Source organism: Otolemur garnettii, unplaced genomic scaffold (genome assembly GCF_000181295.1).
Source record: "Otolemur garnettii isolate 467f Iridium unplaced genomic scaffold, OtoGar3 scaffold00006, whole genome shotgun sequence".
NCBI classification, from domain to species: Eukaryota; Metazoa; Chordata; class Mammalia; order Primates; family Galagidae; genus Otolemur; species Otolemur garnettii.
This window is the reverse complement of record NW_003852401.1, coordinates 26,560,629-26,582,460: the sequence shown is the minus strand read 5'-3', so window position 1 is coordinate 26,582,460 and position 21,832 is coordinate 26,560,629. Positions and strand designations below refer to the sequence as shown.

General features: G+C 43.4%; 1 protein-coding gene across 1 annotated transcript in view; it reads right to left on the bottom strand.

The window, feature by feature from the left end:
• Positions 1-21,832, bottom strand: part of PGM5 (phosphoglucomutase 5) — a 170,457-nt gene that overhangs the window by 65,649 nt on the left and 82,976 nt on the right. Inside the window, exon 7 of the mRNA XM_003782926.1 lies at positions 1,290-1,405. Within this exon, the coding sequence (XP_003782974.1) occupies positions 1,290-1,405 (116 nt within the window). The remainder of the gene's footprint in view (positions 1-1,289; positions 1,406-21,832) is intronic.

Below are 21,832 nucleotides of genomic sequence, written 5' to 3'. Positions count from 1 at the left end.
AAAAGAGTCAAAGATAAATGCTAGAAATAAAAATCACACTATCAGAGAAGAAAAATTCCTTCAACAAGCTCATTAGCAGATTGGACAGAGCTAAGGAAAGGACATATTAAGTGAACTTAAATATATTCCAATAGCTATTATCTAACCTGAAACACAAAAAGAAAATAAAAAATGAAACCCATCAGAAGAATGAACATCAGAGCTCTGAGGCACCATTTATGGTTACAAATTATCTCACATATGTCATTCAATTCCCAGAAAAAGAAGAGTCAGGAAATGGGGAAGGAAAAATATTTGAACAGATAACAACTGAGTGTTTTCTGAAATTAATGAACAAACAACAGACCCAAGAATCCCAGAGAAACCAAGCAGGGTCAAACACACACTCACACATAGACATACAATGAAACCAAAGATTAAAAAAAAAAAAAAATGAAAGAAGCCACAGGTAGGAGATTCAAGGGGACAAGGTGTGTGATATTTTACATACAGAGGAATAAATGTAAGAAATACATCAGAAATCTTAGAAACTATGTAAGCCAGAAGACAATGGGTGACACATTTAAGGTGTTGGAAAAAGAAAATTTTTTAACATTTTGGGTATGATAATGGTACTGTTATATATTTTTCCTAAAAGGCCCTTATATGTAAAAATGCACATTGAAATATTTATGGCTAAAAAAATAAGCTACACGGGTTGTTTCATAATAATCAAGAAGGAGGTTCGTCCTTTGGATGAGGGGAGAGGTGAAGGAAGATTGACCATGAGTTGATGATGGTTGAAACTGCTTCAGAGGTACATGGGATTCAATATGATATTCTCTCTACTCTTTTTTATTTTTATTTTATTTTTATTATTATTATTTTTTTGTAGACACAGAGTCTCACTTTATCACCCTCAGTAGAGTGCCGTGGTGTCACACAGCTCACAGCAACCTCCAACTCCTGGGCTTAGGCGACTCTCTTGCCGCAGCCTCCCGAGTAGCTGGGACTACAGGTGCCTGCCATGACACCTGGATTATTCTCTCTACTCTTATGCAATTTTAGAAATTTCCATAACAGAAAAACTTTTTAAGAAAAAATTCTTTAAAGAAGAAGCAGCAAACTGGGCAAAAGAGGTAAGTATGTCAAAGCACACACTCTACCGGGTTTCTTGAATATTTTATTTTTTGCCTCTCATTATTTCTTCCTCTCTAGCCTTTCAATCGCCGAAAGTTCACCTGTCTCCAGACTGAAGTCACAGAGGCTGCAGCCTCCCTCCCCAGGAGTGTCAACCCTTCTAAGCCTACCAGTGCCAAAGCTCTCCTCTCCACACAGAGAGCACCGCCCTGAGTCCATCAGATTTGAGAAGAATCTCCACCCAGCCGGGGTCTCATATACAGGAATCTTCATTGATTTGGCCACTCTGAAAAATGAAATTTGAGACAATAGTCAATTCATGATATTTTACAGGCATGATTATGATCACAATATGTAATGGGGAAATAATCCAAATGGACAAACTTGTGATACATGATGTAATGCCATAAATTCCACTGGACAAACTACTGCAAAACAATCTGAATGAATCTCACAAACAACGCAGACAGTCCCTGACTCACAATGGTTTGACTTACAAGTTTTCCACATTAGGATGGGCTGATCTGGATGTTACCTCATTATAAATTGAGGTACTGCTCACAAATTCTACTAAACGCATATCACTTTCACACCACCACACAGCTGAAAAATCATAATTCAAACCAATAAAGATCAGGGACCGTCCGCTGTGTTGCCAATATTAAAGGCATTTGTACCTTACAATATTTTTAACTTACAATGGGTTTCTCAGGATGTCAGCCCATCTTAAAATATGTAAACATGTGTATTGAGCAAATTAAGTCAATAACAAAGGAATATATACATATTAGGTAAATTCAAAATCAGTCCAAACTAATTGAAGCTGTCAAAATTCAAGTTCAGAAGCTCAGAGAGAACACATATTTTGTTTCAGGGTCTCAGGTAAGAGGCCATGCTGGACTTTGGAGCCAGGTGTGCTTAATTTCTGCTCACATTCCATTCCATTACACCCTGCTGCCTTCCCAAATGTCATAGTGTTTCAAGAGGGACAGAGATCTCAAAGCATGCTAGAGAATGAGCTGGTTCCATAGACACCGGCTTGAAGAGTTTCACCTGCTGCATATGCAAACCGAAAGAGAAAGACACCAAATGCCTGCCGTAATCAAGTTTTAGTTCTTTGAAAGCTGTAAGCACAGAGAGGGATAAATAAGGATCTGAAGAAAGAAGAGAAAGGGGTGGCACCTGTGGCTCAGTAAGTAGGGTGCCGGCCCCATATACTGAGGGTGGCAGGTTCAAACCCGGCCCCGGTCAAACTGCAACCCAAAATAGCCCAGCATTGTGGCAGGCACCTGTAGTTCCAGCTACTCGGGAGGCTGAGACAAGAGAATCACCTAAGCCCAAGAAGTGGAGGTTGCTGTGAGCTGTGACACCACAGCACTCTATCAAGGGCAATAAAGTGGCTCGGCGCCTATAGCTCAGCCGGCTAAGGCGCCAGCCACATACACCTAAGGTGGCGGGTTCAAATCCCCAGCCTGGACCCGCCAAACAACAATGACGGCTGCAACCAAAAAATAGCCGGGCGTTGTGGTGGGCGCCTGTGGTCCCAGCTACGTGGGAGGCGGAGGCAGGAGACTCGCTTAAGCCCAGGAGTTGGAGGTTGCTGTGAGCTGTAATGCCACGGCACTCTGCCCAGGGGGACAGCTTGAGGCTCTGTCTCAAAAAAAAAAGGGGGGGGGGCAATAAAGTAAGACTCTGTCTCCCCCCCCCCAAAAAAAAGAAAGAAGAGAAAGAAAGATGTGCACAGGATAAAAGAAACAACGTGGTAATGACTCCTTTAGATTTGTTTTGTGGCCAGCTAAAGAAAAAGTATCTAGTAACCTTTCCTATCGAAAGTGAACATCTCCCTCTCCACAAATCCTAAAAATAACGAATGTTCTAAGGATTAGAAAATTGTGTGCTAAGTCTCTTTCAAGTTTGTTTAGGAAAGAAACACCTGGCAGGAGGTTGGCTATTACTTCAAACACTCTGTCTTCTCTCTTTGTCAAGAGATATACAACCATGCTTACGTCTTGGTAGGGACAATGAAAGAACTCAAAACTGTAGAGCAAAGGTAAATTTTCAGAGCCATTAATTTCATGGTCAGAAGCTCAAAGGAGGAGGAATAAATTACACAGAAGCCTTCCAGAGACAGCACATAGTAAAGCCCCGGTCAAAGTTGATTTAGCAAAGATGTATATGAACAGCAAATAGGATGTGCAATGTGGGGCAGAGGTGAAGGTGAGAGAGAGGTCAAGGGTGTGGGGACATATATTCCCTGACCAAAACATTCCTCCAAGTTCAAAGCCAACTTCCGGGCCTGAAGGGAGGGGAAAGGATTTCCCCAGCTCCCACCCTTCCCAATTAATCACTGTCAGGAGGTCATCAAGTTGAAGGCTGCTGCTGGATTTGAAAGGACCGGATACTTTTATAACTACAAGCCACAGTTGCAGCTATGTGAGCCAAGATAACAAAATGGGTGATCAGATTCCAGGATCCTGAACACTTGTTGATTATGTCCTAGGGTCCAAAAGGAATTCCCCCTCCCATCCCCCTCCTAAATTTGGGATTCATCCCAAACACAGTATTCAGCAGATACCATGCATTAGACTGGTTTTTGGCAGGAGGCCCCTGGAATCTCTGAAATCCTCTAGTACAAAGGCTCGACATGAAGCTGCCCGTGCTAAGGGTCTGAACCCATCTGGCTGACACTGCGTGCTGGAGAAAAATGAGAGCTCACTTCCTAGGAAAGGCCAGAGGATGAAGGGAGGAAAGAAAACTAATCTGGGCCACAGTTTTCCTCCAAGTCGGAATGAGCCCGGGTAAGAAGTCATATGGAAAGGACATGCTGGATATAAGCTCCTCAGTCTACAGGTTTTAAAACCTCCAAAAATGTGACTTCAGGTTGGAAATAGTCTCAACATAGCTATCTAATAGTTTCTTCCGTATTCTATGCTTCTAACAAACTAAATTATTCGCTATTTTTGATGTTATTTTTGTATATTTCTTAGGCCTTCCTTATGCTGTTCATTTTACCAGGATTAATCCTTCTTTCCAATCTCCATCAAAATAATCCAAACTGCCTGCTATCAGAAAGCCTGTTCATTTTGTGCTACTACGAGACGCTTGTGACTGGGGAACTTATAAAGAATAGAAATTGATTTCTCACAGTTTTAGGGGCTGGACAATCCAAGACCAAGGCAGTGGCAATTGGTCCATTAAGGGCCTTCGTGCTACATCTTCACATGGCAAAGGCAGAGGGCAAACTAGCCAAATGCTGGGCAAAGCCTCCTTTATAAAAGTCTTAATCCCAGTAAGGCTAAAGAAGCTCTTCTGCCTAATCACTTCTTAAAGGCCCTGCCTCTCACTACTATCCCATTGGCAGCACCTGGATATTGGAGCCAACAAGACATTCAAGCCCGTAGCAAAAACTACTAGGAGGTCAACAAACACATCTCATTCTCTTGGACACACAGCTGGACTACACTTCTCAAAGTCCTCTCCCATTATCGGGGGCCGTATGACTGAGTTCTAGCCTGTGGAACTCCTATTGACAGGTCTGGCTATAAAAACTTCCCATTTTCCATGTTCTTTCTCCTTCTACCAGTTTGAGGTGAATAATCCCAATATATGGTGAAAATCCGTATGTTGAAGAATGGCTCTCAGAATCACCATTTCAAGCAGATGCAGCTACCCATCAGGAACACCTGTTTTTAACTTTTGATGATTGAGAAGTAACCTTTTTCTGTGTTTGAGCCGATACACATCTTGGGGCTAGTTTATAGCAGCAGCTATACTATCTTAACAAACACAATCCTCTCCACATAACTGCAATCAATCCAACAGGATCCTTCCTGCAGCTAAGCTTCCTATTAGTTGGTACAGGTCTCTAACTTCACTGACTATGTTGTGTACCTCCTTGACACTTTCCCTTCACACTCAGATGCTATCACCACCAGCAAAATGCTCAATTTCTTTGAGGGTCGGCATTGTCTCTTGCAAGTCTTTATGGTTCCTTCAAGGTCTAAGATAATACAGTACCTTGCCAGTCTTGCCCTCAATAGATATGACTTTAATTGCCCGATAGCTATCATTTGAGGAGTTATTAAAAGAATTATTAGATAGCAGGGAGCTAAGTATATCTATTTTATGGTCTTTTCTCCTTGTGCCTTCCTTAAAAACATAAGTCACTTCTGCATGTCTTATTTAATTAGAGAATTTCTCTAGGTATTAATTAGTGGGGCTAATTAGGATGAGACAAAGGCTTATCTTAGAATTATAGATTACACAATTAGGGCAATGACTATAGAGAATCAAAGGTTGAGGAGCAGAAGAATACGTTATTTTTATTTTACTAGTCTGATGGCCACCCTACCCTCATATGATCAAACAGGACACTAGACCCAAAAGTACCCCAAGAGTGCCCTGAAAGCACACCATATGTAAGGGTGCTGGCACCCCTGTCTGTGTGCCGCCAGCATCCTGCACAGAGCAGGCCCGTAGTGGGTATTCAAATGTTCATCAAGCACTATATCATTATGTGCGATGGAGCAACATATTGATGACTCTCTTCAGCTTACAGAGAGTAGCCAAATAGACTTCTCAAGTGCATGAGCCATTCTTAAGGAGTCCTGCTTCAATAAAGTTGTGATTTTAAGAGGATAAGATCCAGGTGTCTCCTCTTTTCCCATCTTCAAATGCCCACTTTCTTGAGAGCCAAGAAGGGCCCATGGTGCAAGTTCTACACACTGGACTCTCAGCCAGCTTGTTAAAAAGCATCCAATAGCAAACTAGGAGAAATATTTGCATTATATATATACAACAAGGATTTATATGCAGTTTACACTTTTAAAACTCGTATAAATGTTTTCAACAGCAAATCATTTTAAGGATATGGGCAAAAGGTTTGAATAGGCACTTTAGGGAAGAAGATATTCAAATGACAAATTAGCATGTGAAAAGATGCTCACCAGCATTAGCTATGAGGAAAATGCAAATTAAAACCACAGTGAAATATCACTGTAACATCACAATACTAGCTGAAAAGAGTGGTAATGTTAAGTGCTGGTGAAGATGGGGAACTCTCACATTCTCCTAAAGCAGCGGTTCTCAACCTGTGGGTCATGATCAATGAAAACACATCCTGCATATCAGATATTTACATTACGATTTATAACAGTAGCAAAATTACAGTTATGAAGTAGCAACAAAGATAATTTTATGGTTGGGAGTCCCCACAACCTGAGGAACCATATTAAAGGGTCATGGCATTAGGAAGGTTGAGAACCACTGTGCTAAAGGGATGTCAATTAGTACCGACTGTGGTATATTCATACAAAAGGAATATCACAGAATACAAAAATGAACAAAGGACAATGCCCAGGAATCTCACAGACATGACACTGAGTGAAAGAAACCATACACAGAGGAATACAGACATCATTCTTCCATTTATATGTGTACATAGTTAGAAAGTAAACAAAACTAATCATTGACAGTAGAGCTCAGGATAGTGGTTACCTCTGGGGAGAAGAAAGAAGTGATTAGGATAGGGAACAAAGAAGCTTCGAGAGTGCTATTGTTTCTTTTATTTATTCATATAACAAGATTGAATCAGTAAATATTCTATTTCTTTTTCTTTTCTTTGTTTTGAGACAGAATCTCATGCCATCACAGCTCATAGCAACCTCAAACTCTTGGGCTCAAGCAATTCTTTTACCTCAGCCTCGCAAGTAGTTGGGGCTACAGGTGCCCTTCACAACACCCAGCTATTTTTTAGAGACAGGGGTCTCACCTCACTCTTGCTCAGGCTGGTCTGAAACTCATGAGCTCAGGCAATCGACTTCCCATAGCCTCCTAAAGTGCTGGGATTATAGTCATGAGCCACCATGCCCATCCAATATTCTATTTCTTGATCCAGATTACCATCTGGTCCCATGGGTGTATTCCTTTTATGAAAACTTGCCCTGCACACAGAGATGCTCTCACCACCACCAATGTGCTAGAACGTCTTTGAGGGTAAGGACTCTCTCTTGCATGTCTTTATGACACTTACGAGTTGTGCTTTTTCCGTATGTACATCATACTTCAATTCAAAGTATTTGAAAGAAAAATCCTCTGTAGTCTGTATAACAGAGTGCCTGTTTGAACCAGCCACCTTAACATGATTCCAAGAAACCAATTACTGAAGGTGGAGTCTAGCAGCATCCCTGCCATGCTGGTTAATGTCTAGCAGACACTTCACAGCTCCTCAGTATTTTCACATCGATGAGTTCACTCCTGGATCCCTTCTTTGATGTGGCTGGGGCTGCTCCATGGTAAAAGGATTATATGAGGCTTTACTTTAAAAGCCTTTTAAAGAAAATCTGCTCCCTGCATAAATACAAACGGAGCAGAGTTCCGCTGGTTTTCTAAAGGTAATCTTGACGTCTCCTCTTAAACCAAGTCTTGGGATGGAACAACTCATGCTTTTCAGGTAAACTAAACATAAAACACGAGGCTATCAAACGAAGATGACTACAGAAATTTTTTAAGCATGTCTATAAATTTTAGCAGAGGGCTGCTTGGTTCTGGAGCCTGTGTTATCTCAGCCTAGTCCAAACCTCAAATCTCATATATTATAACTCCTTCCTTGCCTGCCTTATCAAAGAGGTTGGGAGGATCAAACGGGATATGTGAATACTGAAAAGTAAGTGCTCTACCAACCGCAAAACGGCGTACAGAATTACATTATCACTGTTCTCAGTACTGGATCTTTCATCTAGCCCACAGGGAACTAAATACATCATTTAAAGAATATTTAAAATCAAAAGTAAAAGATAACTACAGGTCTTGTGCTCCCTTTAAACTTCTAGGTTTTGATCAATTAGAAAAAACAAAGGTGGACCCCAAGCCCAGGGGCCTTTGCCACTAGAAGTTTCTCTGCACTTTCATGCACTGCACACATCACGGGAGAAAGTAGAAGTCCCTTCCAACTAGGTTTTTAATTTTGTTAGGCAACGTGAGACAGGCAGATTTCCGAAAAATCCTGACTTTACTTAAAAGAAACAAGTTGGCTTTAGCAAACTGATCAAAGATCCAAGAGAAAAATACGTGAAACTGAAACAACCACAGTTTCTCTCCCTTAAATTATTAAATAATCTGGAACTCACATCTGGGGAGTTAACAAGTGTCTGGGTTGACAATCTTGATGCTTAAGAGTTTGATGTAAACTGCTCTGGTTCTGAATATTTTCAAGTAAAATAAAATGCTGAAGGTCTAACGCTGGGGAATGTTAAGTCCCAAGAGCTCCAGCTAAGCTGAGAAATAACCCAGAGACCATTGGCAGCTGTCCTCAGGTTCCCAGGAGATGGCTCTTAGAATGGCAAAAACCGAATCAACTTCTGATCTTTTTGTTTTGTTTTGCATTATGTTTTCTGAGTTATGCAGACCTCTTATTAAGGCTCAGAAAAGAAAAAAAATACCTACATAATACCTGGGAAGGTTTAGAATCAGTTCCTGCTCCTGTTGACTAGAAGTGGTACGTAGGAACTAACATGACAGGAAATAAACATTTTAGCAAAACAAAGCTTCTCATCTTTCTTATAATATGTTTGCTTATTTTCTTTCATGGATTCAATCAACATGTCTTTCTGGATGATAGTACAAAAATAATACAGAATCTATGTCATAAGACAGAGGGAAAGGACAGTGGGCATTCAATGAATGTACAGCAACTATAAACAGATAACCTAAAAGAAGAGACAGGACCAGACAAAACTAGGGTTTGTACAAGGCAGCTTCACTGTCCTATGAGTAACAATAATCCTGTCTGAAACATTATGGCATTGTTATGTTTCCTAAACAAACTCCTGTTCTTTGCTCTGCTGTTTCATACTGGATTCAGATTCAACAGGACCACAAGGACCTCACTGTATGTCCTCAGTGTCATGGAGGGGGTGAGGTAATTGGGTCTTAACTGAAGGAAGAGGTTGATAAATATAGTCACATTAAAAATTATAGAAAATGTTCTATTTATCAAAGACATTTTAAAAGGAGGTAAGCCGCATATCAAGAGAAGCTGCATAAAACTGAAGGTTTAATAGTCAACCTTAATAAACAAATCCTATCAGCCACTAATAATTCAAACAACCTAGGCAATTCTCAGAGAAGACTGGTTTGCCAATATTAAACTATACAGTAAATCAGGCAAATGAAAATTAAAACAAGAGCCAGATACAATGTCACATCCATCATGTTAGCTAAAAAAGAAAAAAATTCTAATAATACCAAGCTGTGCTGGCAATGTCAGGTGAAAACCCAAATTCAGACATTTGGACAACCCAAATGCAAATGGCAGGATTATAAATTGGTATACTCGTCGCACAGCATGATTTGAGAATCCCTAGCAGAACTGCACATCCTATGTCCCAGTAAGCCCACCTCTGAGTACCTATCCTAGAGAAACGTGAATGCATATACGTAAGACAATGAGGTTTAAGGATGTTTATGACGGCACTGTCTGTGGGGGAGAGAGCTAAATCAGAAACAACACTATTACCCAGGCGTCCTCAAACTACGGCCCGCAGGCCACATGCAGCCCGCCTAGGACATTTATCCGGCCCCCCGGGTGTTTTTACCACCTCTGCCTGTCCTGCTTAGCAGCCGACTCGTCCCAGGGCCCACAGCCTGGCCCTCCAACGGTCTGAAGGACCGTGAACAGGCCCCTTGTTTAAAAAGTTTGAGGACCCCTGCTATTAACCGTCAGTGGAGGAACAGGTAAATTATACTTTATTTACACAGTGACAAATGGCCGTGATTCAAGGGCACTACAGTATAGAGTGTAAGAGTCACAAAAAAAGAAATAGCGTGCTTTTGTCTTGTTATTCCAACTACTGCTTTTCCCTTAATAGTCCAAGTTGAGAACCTAGTGGGATATCATTCTGCTCTTTAATAACATGTTTCAGACACTTGAAACTCTGAAGAATTAGTGGGACTAAATGAACAGACACAACACCATCTGGCTCAGAGAAGCAGCCAGAAGCCGCCAATGCCACCAGAGCCACAGAGGAACTTGGAAGCTCTACCCTGTCCCACAGCCATGCCTCTGAAGGCAGAAGGCAAGTCCGTGCACGTTAGCTGGAGCCAGCTGTAATTAATTAGCCTGGGCACGTCCCCAAATTCTAAGTCAGTGCCTCCGATTTGCATGGCTGGAATGCAAAACCTTTCTTGTTTGGTTTCTTAATTAAGAGTTGGTGCTTGTACTCTTCATGCAAGTATTTCCTCCTCCTTTTTCTCTTGCTGACCTGTCCACCAGCATCGCAGAGAACAGTTCACCAGTCATGCATATGGTTTAACCGCGATGGGCACTTTGCTTATACTTCAGGGAGTTCCTGGGTCCCCGATAACAGAAAGACTAACAACTCCTTAACAGGGTCAAGACCCTCCAGATTCCAGGCGGAGATACCATGAGTAGAGCCACATGCAAATCTCTGGGTTCCCTGAAGTGCCCTCTGGGAATGTGAGTGGCAGCTGTCCTGGCCAGTTTTGGAATACCAGGGACTCAAAAACACATCCCACCTGTTACATGTCATCACGGACTCTGATGTGTGGTTTAACGAATGGCGCAGGTTGCTGTTTCCTGTGAAGCCAGATCAAGTCGCCAGGCAGCTTTCTCTACATGGGCTCTGAGAACACAGACATCAAGGGGCACAGAGGCTGACACCCCACACGAAAGGGACCAGATTCAAGAGCGCGTGTACCTTCCCAGGGTTTCCTTCTGTCACTCAGGATCGGGCTTAATTCAACCAATAAGTATAACAAGGAAAGATGGTGCCACATTAATTCTGCTATACTACTGAGGTATTTTTAAATATCATTTTAGTTTAATGGCACATAGTTATGAGGAAAAAGACTATTGAAAACGTTGGTGTCCCTTCGTGGGTAATAAGTTTTACAGCAAAAGGTGTTAATAGAAAAGGCGGGCAAATATGTATCGTCCAGGGCATCAAACCTCTTCCTGCTGTGCGACCCTGGCCAAGTTATTTAACCTTGGTGAGCCCAGCTCTTTCACCTGCAAAATGGAATAACAATAGATCTCCTTACTTGGTGAGGAATGAATGTGATGATGCCCACCAAGCCTGAACTCAGAGCACCCTGAGAAGAGCTAGCAGCCTGGTGCGTCCTCCTGCTTCAGCATCTGCCCCACAGTCCCTCCACCTGATGTAACAGGACCCCTCCAAGCACCAGGCCTACAGATCCTCACATACATGCTCCACGTAGGTGGGGCGAGTCCTCATATCTGTGAGGGCCCCAAGAGAACGAGCAGCACCCTCCCACTGAGTGACAAGAGGAGAGTGCACAACAGGAGCTTTACAGAGGTGTGTGCCGTGTGGAGGGAAAGAGCACCGGGAGGTGGAGTGCCCTGGGTGAGCAACATGAGGGCTGGCAGCACCCCACAGCACCCCAGTCATTACTGGAATCCAGGGACATAGCTGTGTGGTGAGTGACTTGCACAAGACACATGTGGCTAGGCCGTGGAGATTCTATAAGGAGAGAAAGACAGACCCGCCTTCTCCTTTTCTCTGATATTGGAGTGTTCCCAGCTGTCCAAGCCCAACTAAACTCAGAAGGGAAGGGCAGCCTGTTGACACTCCCTACAGGTCAGCCTGTAGGCCAGGGAGTAGGGACGGAGTGGGGGTCTTGTGGACAGATGGAAGATACTAACACACTCTGCACCCATCGCCCCAGGGACTCAGGCTCCTTCCTTCCTTTCCAGTTAATCTGGCCAGTCTCTTCTTTGGCTGCCACTGCAAACCTCGTAGTCACAGACACTCATCACAGTGTCCTGCACTAGATCTTGGGACATCTGCCTGCCTCCCCAGCCTGTGATCCCCTCCAGGGTGAGAGCTCTGTCTGGCACAGAGTAAGTGCTCAAAGACATTTGCTCATTTCATGCAATCATCTTGGGTCCCTCGGAACACAGATTCCTCCCACATGGGTGTAAAGCATGATTTGGATTCTAGAACTAGTTCCTTCAAAGACCAGTGAGAGCAAAAACATGGGACGATTCAGAGTTTAGGGTGAAATTGACTGTGGATGAATTTCTAAATAGAATTACATTCTAAGAGTTGGCTGAAAAGGTTGACAACATGACTTCTAATTAAACACATGTTAACTTACCAAGTCAAGTGCTGTAAGTTTATAGGACATGATGGTAAAAGTAGCCTATCTTTATCTATGCAGGATTGTTCAGAAGCAAATCCTCATTTCACTGTAAAACTCCACAAAGGGCAGAGTACACATGTCTCCCATTCACTTGGGGGAGGGTTGATAGTTTCATTTCGTACACATTGGAAAACACTGGTTAAAATGAACCAAGCAATATATTCTTTATATGTCTATGGCAGGGGTGTGGCTCAAAGGAATTTACTCCCACTGAACACGTTTGAAGAGCAAGGGAGAAGGAGGAATATGTCAAAAGTGCTTAAGTCACATCAAGAATTCTCAGCAAGAAGCCTTCAAAGAGGCTTGGGAAAGGAGAAGGTGGAAGGACAGGCTAGGGAGCAGAGACAGCCTCCCCCAGGTTCTGAACTGCTGGGTGCTCTGAGTTTAGCAGAGTGGCAGCCCACCCCTGGGACTGACCCAGAGGGGGACATATGGGGACATGGCCAGTAGGTGTAGTTGACAGCCAGGCTCTTTGGTGTCTGAGTGACCTGTGTTCTGTTCCCCTGAACAGTCCACCTCTGGGGCTCAGTCCCAGGAGAGGCTGGGGAGAGGGACAAAGGTGGGAGCAGCAGCTATTTGCATTCAGGGTTACCCATGCAGTGCCACCTATACCTAAGACGGGTCCTCTCTGAGGGCCTAGTCGTCTCTGAGGAACAGTGACCAAAAATAGGTGGACAAGAACAAAGAGTGCCTGAGATTAATTAAAGGAACCGAGACTTCCCAGGGAAATAAGAAGGCCACTCAACAGCCCTGTCCTCCTTCTCTGAAGCAAAGACAATGTTGGTCTGCGTGGTTCTAGGCTGCATGGAAGCTGGGTGCTCATGCAGGGGGGAGGGGGCAGAGTGGGCAGGGAGCTTTCCGTTCAAGAACTAACTGACTTCCAGAAGACAAAGAGGCCTGCAGGCAGTGGAAGTGCACAGGACAGGTCAAAAGCAAACAGAAGGACTCCGTGGCTTCTGGGCTTTGAGAATGGGGCAGAGATTGTCATACAGTCTTCCATGGGAGTGAGCAGTCTCTAGGTCAAGATCCCACAGCCTCCAGAGAAGGGATGACAGAGCTGAATGGAGCTAGAGGAGCACCACTCCCAAGGGCAGGCCAGGGCAGAAGCCCAAGACATGCCTGTGCTAAAGGAGCCCCTTCTTCAAAGCCTAATAATTTTTTCTATCAGAAGGTATTGTATCACACTGATTTTCTTTAATTAAATCATAGCTATATACATTAATGTAATCATGGGGTACAATGTGCTGGTTTTATATACAATTTGAAATATTTTCATCAAACTGGTTAACATAGCCTCCATGGCATTTTCTTATTGTGTTACAACATTTATATTCTATATTTAGTAAATTTCACATGTGCCCTTGTAAGATGCACCGTAGATTCACCAATTAGTCTCCCTCCACCAATCCTCCCCCATCCCCTCCCCTCTCTCTCCCTTTTCCCCTTCTTGGGTTATAATTGGGTTAGAGCTTTCATATGAAAGCTACAAATTGGTTTCATAGTAGGGCTGAGTACATTGGATACTTCCCCCCCATTCCTGAGATACTTTGCTAAGAAGAATATGTTCCAGCTCCATCCATGTAAACATGAAAGAGGTAAAGTCTCCATCTTTCTTTAAGGCTGCATAATATTCCATGATGTACATATACCACAATTTATTAATCCATTCATGGATTGATGGGCACTTGGGCTTCTTCCATGACTTAGCAATTATGAATTGGGCTGCAATAAACATTCTGGTACAAATATCTTTGTTATAATGTAATTTTTGGTCTTCTGGATATATACCTAGTAGAGGAATTATAGGATCGAACGGCAGGTCTATTTTTAGATCCCTAAGTGTTCTCCACACAGCTTTCCTCACACTGAGTTTCTTATATCAGAACACTTCAATGCCATCTGCTGAAGCATTGTCCTAATAAATACCAAAGTGCAGGGCGTCCTCAACGTGAAGAACGCTACCTTGGAAGATGCTGCCCTTGCACAGTGCACAGTCTGTGCAATCGGACGAGCAAGTCTTCACTGGCCTCAACCTAATTTAGGCAGAGTAGAAGACATTAAAGACATTCCTGGTGCAGCACAGAGTGGGCTCCACCCTTCTGAGATGGTGGAGGTGGACCTAAAAGCCTTTCGGTCTTTGAACTGTTGAAGACAACTTTCAACAGCACATTTCATTTTTCTCCAACTCTGTGCCTGCCCAACAGGCATCCAGCGGGGGAGAACTCTGTGTGTATGTGTGTGAAGCTTCGTCCCCCATCATACCAAACATATTAAAACACATCCACAGCTCATATTTTTTTTAAATGTTCTTTTTGCTCCAAAAGAATCTTGAACAAATTTTTATAATTTTGCCTTTAAAATGAGGAGGCTACAAGTCACTCATTTACTTAACTATTGGCAATAGTTTGTCATGGTTCACGCACACTCCGGAATCCTTTCAAATGAGAAAATACATCCTGAAAATTATTTTCAAGTGTTATGGTGACTCCTTGGAGATTAAATTTCATAATAAAGTGACAACATGTTGCACTTTATGCCTAGTCAATTAAACAGTTCATCGCACTGGTGTTGCAGATTTCTTCATTTGGGGGCTCATAATTGCTTTTAGGTCTCTGATATTTTTATGGGTTCATGAATATAAAAGGCTCTAGGCAAGGGGCTGAAAGAACCCGTGAGGAACAAATGGTCCCATGCATGTGAGCATGTGCTTGTGTGTGTACGTGTGAGGGGGTGGGCGGGTGTGTAGTCTGAAGGCAAGGAAGGGTGGTGTAACTCTTGTCAAGACCTTAGGTTGCCTCTTACACAGTAAGATTTTGTCTCTTCCACTATCCCCACAGCATTCTTCATGTCCCATATTTATTTTCAGAAGGTCCTATGAATTGCTTTTCTGAACTTTCCATCCCAGAATTCTTTTTTTTTTGAGACAGAGTCTCACTATGTCACCCTGAGTAGAGTGCCATGGCATCACAGCTCACAGCAACCTCAAACTCTTGGGCTTAAGTGATTGCCTTGCCCCAGCCTCCCAATTAGCTGGGACTATAGGCACCTACCACAGTGCCCGGGCTATTTTTTGTTGCAGTTGTCATTGTTGTTTAGCAGGCCCAGGCCGGGCTCGGACCGCCAGCTTCAGTGTATGTGGTTGGCAGCCTACTCACTGAGCTACGGGTGCTGAGACCATCCCAGAATTCTTTTAGCCAACGCACATCTCCTCTGTCAATATCCAGTTCAGTTAATTATGCCCATTTGCAATAACAGATACAGAAAAGTACAATCCCAGCACATTAACCAAGCATTAATGCTACTGACTGAGTTTCTCTGAAAATCATGACACAATGTTTCAGGGGTCAGAAAAAGAAATGATCATTCACTTGTAACAGATTTTCTAGCTCGATGAAATATGACAATGTTTTTCCCCTCATAAAACCAAATATGTATCTCCAATCCAAATAAGACTAGCAAATTGACTTCATATGATGTAAACTTATGGTAAACTTATAGTAAGATCACATGTGTGGATTCCTCAGATAGTGACTACAAAGCCCTCACCCAGCAAACCAGCTTGTATAACTCTCCTCTTCCCTTGGTCAAGGTGGGAGGCATTCTTAGATGGGGGACATAGTGGCATTTAATTACTCAGCATCGCCAAAGAGGGTGATGATTCTCCCACTTTCATTACAATAAGAATCATCCGGGGTGTGAATTAAAAATACAAATTCCAGCCTCTGCTAGAATATCCTAAGTTCATAGGTCTCGACTAGAGTCCACATGTCTGTACTTAAAATGAGCAGTGTTTCTTATTTCTGGGGATTCATATTTCTAGGAGAGCTTATAAAACATTCACCTACAATAAGATATTACATATGCAAATAACAATGTCAATTAACATAGGCTACATTATGTATCTATTCACCATTTTAATAACTGAAGCTGTATTGCATAGCATTTAAGAAGTCCTCACACATGGCCTGACTGGGGGTCCAGACTGGAACTGACATTGGCCCTTGCTGCTGGTGTGAGGGTTCATCACGTGGGACTCTTGTGCCAGTCACACCCTGACCGGTGAGGGCCAGTTCTTGCCTCACTGTGGCATATCTCTCACATGTGGGCAGGGCAGTTGTTCTCCCCTGCCCCCCTGCCACTTGTAAGCAGCTCTCTGGTTTGAAGTTCAGCTTTTCCACAGTTAATTCTGCGACCATCACAGGCCAGTCATTTATGATCTCTTAGCCTCAGTTCCTGCATCTAAGGAGACTGGGGAGGCTGTGCAGCGCTGCAGAACCAGCTTGGGTTTCTTGGGTGCAAATCCTGGGTTTGCACCCAACAACATGGGTTCAAATCCTGACTCCACTTTTCACTAGCTTTGCAGACTTGGGTAAGTTGCTGCTTGTCTATGAGCCTCAGAGTCCTCATAGGTACAGAGACTGGTGGGGGGATACGTAGAAAGCCTTACCTTGGTTAGGGAAGGTGCTGGGTGTGAACTGAAACGGCTCCGGTATTAAGGTTCCTGTCTGAGGGCATCCATAGCTGGGACTGGCAGTGAGGAAAACAGTTTGCCCTCCCTTGAAGAAATGCTCCCTGATTTTCCCCTCTAGTGAATCCAAAGGTTTACATTTCCCACACTTACTGCCCTCCACGACCAAGTAATACCTGCTTTTTTCCACTTCAGCTAGATGACTCTTAATTGTCCTAAATTTAAGTCTCAGTTTCTTGAAAGCACCTCTAGAGCCCCAGGGCTATAGATTGAAGGTCTGTGTCCCCTTAAAATTCATATGTTATCTCCTCATCCCCTAAGTGATGATATTAAAAGGTGGAGACTTTGCAGGGTAATTAGGTCATGAGGGTGACCCCTCATACATAGGATTAATGCCCTTATGAAGGATAATCCAGAAAGGTCCCTCACCCCTTCTGCCATGAAGACATAGCCAAAAAAAAAAAAAAAACTGGCTATCTGTGAAGCAGAAAGGAGCCTTCACCATGCACTGAATCTGCTGGCACCTTGATCTTGGACTTCCCAAGCTCTAGGACTGTGAAAAATAAATTTCTGCTGTTCATAAGCAACCTAGTCCATGGTACTTGATGATGGCAACTAGAGTGGACCCTCCTGAGGTTGAGGTTCCTGTGGCAACATGATCGCCCCAACACAGGTGCCCTCTTCTGCCCTCCCATAGCGCCGGGATCACCTCCGCTGTGATGCCTTTCACACTGAGCTGTCCTTGTGCGTCCCCAGCAGATCAGGAAGATAAGGATTATGTCTTTGAACACCAATTCCTAGCCCAGGGGCTGCACTAAACAGAGCTTGAGGAATGTCTACTGACTGAACAATGACCTTGGGGACCCATTCCCATCAGGGCAGGAAGATGATCAAAAACTCAGGAGTGAGGAGGTTCTAATATACAAAGACCACACCTGCCTTGAGAATCACTGCAGGTCTCGAGTGGTGCTTTTTATGGACTTAAGCTGTATCTGCAAACAGGAAAAGAATTTGAGAACCCCTGAACTGAGAAAAAAAGGGAAGTCCTGACCAGCGAAAGTTTGTCCATGAAATTAGCACAGAGCCCTTGAGTCCTGAGTGGGAGCCTCGGGGTGGGGACAGGCTTCTGCAGGAAGGTGTAGGGGTCTCAAGGAAGCCACATGCAGCCTGCCCCCAGTGTCTCCCAGACAGGTCCTTGGCCTGGATGATTCAGCTACCTGGGTGCCTGAGGTGCGGCATCCCAGAACAGAGGGGGCAGGCATTGGAAGGACACACACTGTCACATTTCTGTCATTTTGGCCTGTCCCGCAGAACCTTGGCTTACTGGGAATACAGCTGAAGAAAGTAAATTTCAAAGAAGAAAGTGAGTCTCCGCTTAGAAGCGACTGGAGGAGCCTGCCTGCCTACACGGAAAAGCGCCTCCTCCCCTTCCGGGCCTCCCCTTCCTTCTTTCCTATTTTATGAAATAAGCAACAGTTTGTTTCAACAAAATGTCTACAGGTTTGCAAGGAACCCTTTCTCTGTCCTTCTTCTAACTAAAATTTTCAGCCCCTAGAAACCAAAATGCCTGGATTTAAACAATCATCATCACCAGACCACAAACTAAAAAACTAAGGTACCAAGAAATTAAATAGTCTACCCAATGCCATATAACTGGCAAGTGGGGGACTCAGGCTCTGTCCTGCCTGGTCCTAGAACGCATTTTCTGTACACTGAATCATGCCAAGACATTCTTCAGGGCCTCTACAGACATTTCTGGATGTGTTTTGCCTATAAGAAAAATTTGTAACAGTGTTGGATTGAAGCAGTGGGGCTGTAGGAAATACTTGCTGCAAAGTCAAAAACTATCCTCTTCTCCTGGCAGTGATAGTGTCATAATAACAGGTAACATTTACTAAGCAAGTAAATGTGCCAAGTACAGTGCCAAACACTAACATTTTTCCTTGGGACCCTGAGCCTCACAGAGGTGGTATGCTTATCCAGGGCCTCAGAGCCAGTAAGAAAAAGCTCTGTGCTTCAAAGTCAGCTCTCTCCAAACTTGATCCCACATTGTACAGAAACAAATGCTCCAGGGCAGACAAGACAATCAGAAACCTTAAGGGGAGGGGAGTGCCCAAGGCAGAGTCAGGATATGCAAATTGTGTATTTTTCACTAAAAATCAGAAGCCTCTGGTGGCACCCATAGCTCAGTAGATAGGGTGCTGGCCACATATACCTAGGCTGGCAGGTTTGAACCCAGCCCAGACCAGCTAAACAACATTGACAACTGTAACAACAACAAAAAAATAGCCAGGTGTTGTGGCAGGCACCTGTAGTCCCAGCTACTTGGGAGATTGAGGCAAGTAAATCCCTTAAGTCCAAAAGTTTGAGGTTGCTGTGAGCTGTGACTCCATAGCACTCTATAGACAGTGACATAGTAAGACTCTATCTCAAAATAAACAGAATAAAATAGAATTCCAAGTGGTGAGAGGGCTTTTAGTGAAAACTAAAATGCAGACTGCATTCAGCAGTGAGCGTTGTCCTCTGAGGTTTTCCTCCCTTGAGCTTGGCACCAGCAACTCCCTGTGATTTATGCTTCAGAGTCGCCTAGAGCTTGCAGGCACCGACCCGGCAGTAGCAGAGAAAATGGATGGACTGCCTTGGGACGTTTCCCCTGCACGCACCACCTTCCCTTAAAAGGCCTCCAGTGTGTACACGGTTTTGACAGGAGGGCAGAACTAAATCATGCTGGGCCTCTCTGCCCCTTATATGGTCAAGTATTACAATGGCATCCTCCCCTCTAATTTATGAAGCAACAGAGCAGAGGAATGTCGATCAGGAGATGGGGGGATGCTTCGCCAGAGAGGAGTTGTAAGCTCATCTTGCTGGCAAATGACTTACAAGACCAAGTGGAACAGAATGCGTACTTGCTGAGGTTTTTTTTTTTTTTAACCCTGAAGAATAAACACTTTTGTTCTTCTCTCAAATATCAACATTTCATGAAGCCAAAGAATAGGCAGAACTCCCCACCCCTCTGTATTAGAGAAAGTAAAAAAGCAAGAATAAAACCTGTAGATTTCTCTCTCATGAGTTTGTCCCTGCCCTAGGCTTTATTTCCCCATTAATCTCTCTCTCTCTCACACACACACACACAGCACATACACAACCAATTAAGGAAGGACAATTTCATGTTAAACAGAACACAGAAATAAGACAGAGGATGACTACAAAGAGTTCGTATCTGTAAAGGGCCTTGGCTATATTGTTAGAGGTTCTAAATCAAGATTTCTCATCCACTCTCTATTCTAAGATTGGAACCATCAAAGACAAGAGGGTTTATCATATGAGAACAGTCATATAATATCCACAGTTATTTCAAACACTATGGTAATGGCCTCCTAGAACTATTTTTTAATTACTATTATTTTATTTAATATACAAATGTGCTTCTTGGATGTAACCCGGTATAAGTTATGTCACTATCTAAACTATTCTCACCCTTGCTCAAATTTACTTTCATTTTAGTCAAGACTCTAAATTTATTCAGAGTACTGGGCCAAATGACCAAATGCTTCTATCCTGCCTCAAAAAGCCAAGGAGCTCATGGCTATCACATTTCAAAGGCACAAAATATAAGGTAGTGGACAGAGGGGGGGAAATCAAGCATTTCATGTACATAAAACTTATTCCTTCACCATTTGAAAATACATGTTTGCAAGAAGCACTTTGATGTGAAACGGAATACTTTAAAAAAACACTTGCAAATCCTCAGATAGACGGTACAGTACACATAACATCACTCAAGAAAGCAAGAAACCAAGGCCCAACACTTTCTTCAATATAATTCCCAAAAGGAGATGTATTTACTGCAGAGGTTTGGCCTGGAAGTAAAACTTCTTAAAAGCAGAAATTTACCAAGTCAGACACTTCCAAGCCCAAACGCATGTCTTCACCTGAGAAGATCCTATTTGAGACCCTCATACAATTCAAACAATAAGGAAAGCCCTCACAGTACTCATGGTGGACTCTCTATCCTTCAGCTTTACTGACTGGTGACATTTAATCAGAAAGAGGAGAGAAAGCCCCTGGCTACCCTGGTGTCCCCTGTATTCTAAGCATCCTCACACTACCTACAGAGCCTAGCAGGGACCTTTACAGAGTGTGCCCAGTTGTTCAACTTCAAACATTTTTAAGAGCCTGCAGCTCTAACTGAAGGGGTTCTCTTCCAGGGATCGGAAACTAAACAGGTGGTGTAGAGTTCTTTAGCCTTGATCACTTGCATTAAAATTACCCAGCGATCTTGTTTGAAATGCAGATTCTTGGGCTCCACTCAGAATGACTGGACCAGAATCTCTGGGGATGGGGCCCAGGAATTTGCATTTTATAAGAACTCTACCTATCTAATCCCCAAGAGATTCTCAGGCACTCTTTTGAGAACTGCTGCTATAAGCACTTAAAGAAAAATCCTGTTGAATTTCATACAGTCCTAGAGTTAGCTAAGCAATTCCGTCATGGCCCTCTAGCCCCAAAATATATGTTTAAGATTTACAGCAAAAGAAAACAGTTAGTGCAACCTTTTCAATCTTTAGGAGAGGAAAATGCAGCTTCAGGTAGAGTAACTGACTTGCCCTGGGCTCTTAGTGCCAGCTGATAGCAGAGCCCTGTGGCAGTTCTTGCCTGGGTCTAGTTTTTACACTATTGTTCTTCCCATACCACCAGCCTCCTTGGCCCTTCCTGCACCCCACCATCCATCCACATATCCTCTAGGACTGTTTTAGTTTAAAATGTAGAGTAATCCATCATGGTGATTTGGAAAATTTTTGTTTCCACCTGTCCAATACCCAACACCTGCCTAAGGATAGAGATCACTGGTTTTCTCTGGTAGCACTTCTGACTTCCTCACTGCCTGCCACTCAAGGTAGTCCCCTCCTCCCTCGCCAGAGAATGGGCACGTGATTCAGCCTAGACTAAGAGAGTGCTGAATCTGAGTGAAGTGAAAATCGGGAAGTGGGCTCGGCGCCTGTGGCTCAAGCAGCTAAGGCGCCAGCCACATACACCTAAGGTGGCGGGTTCGAATCCCCAGCC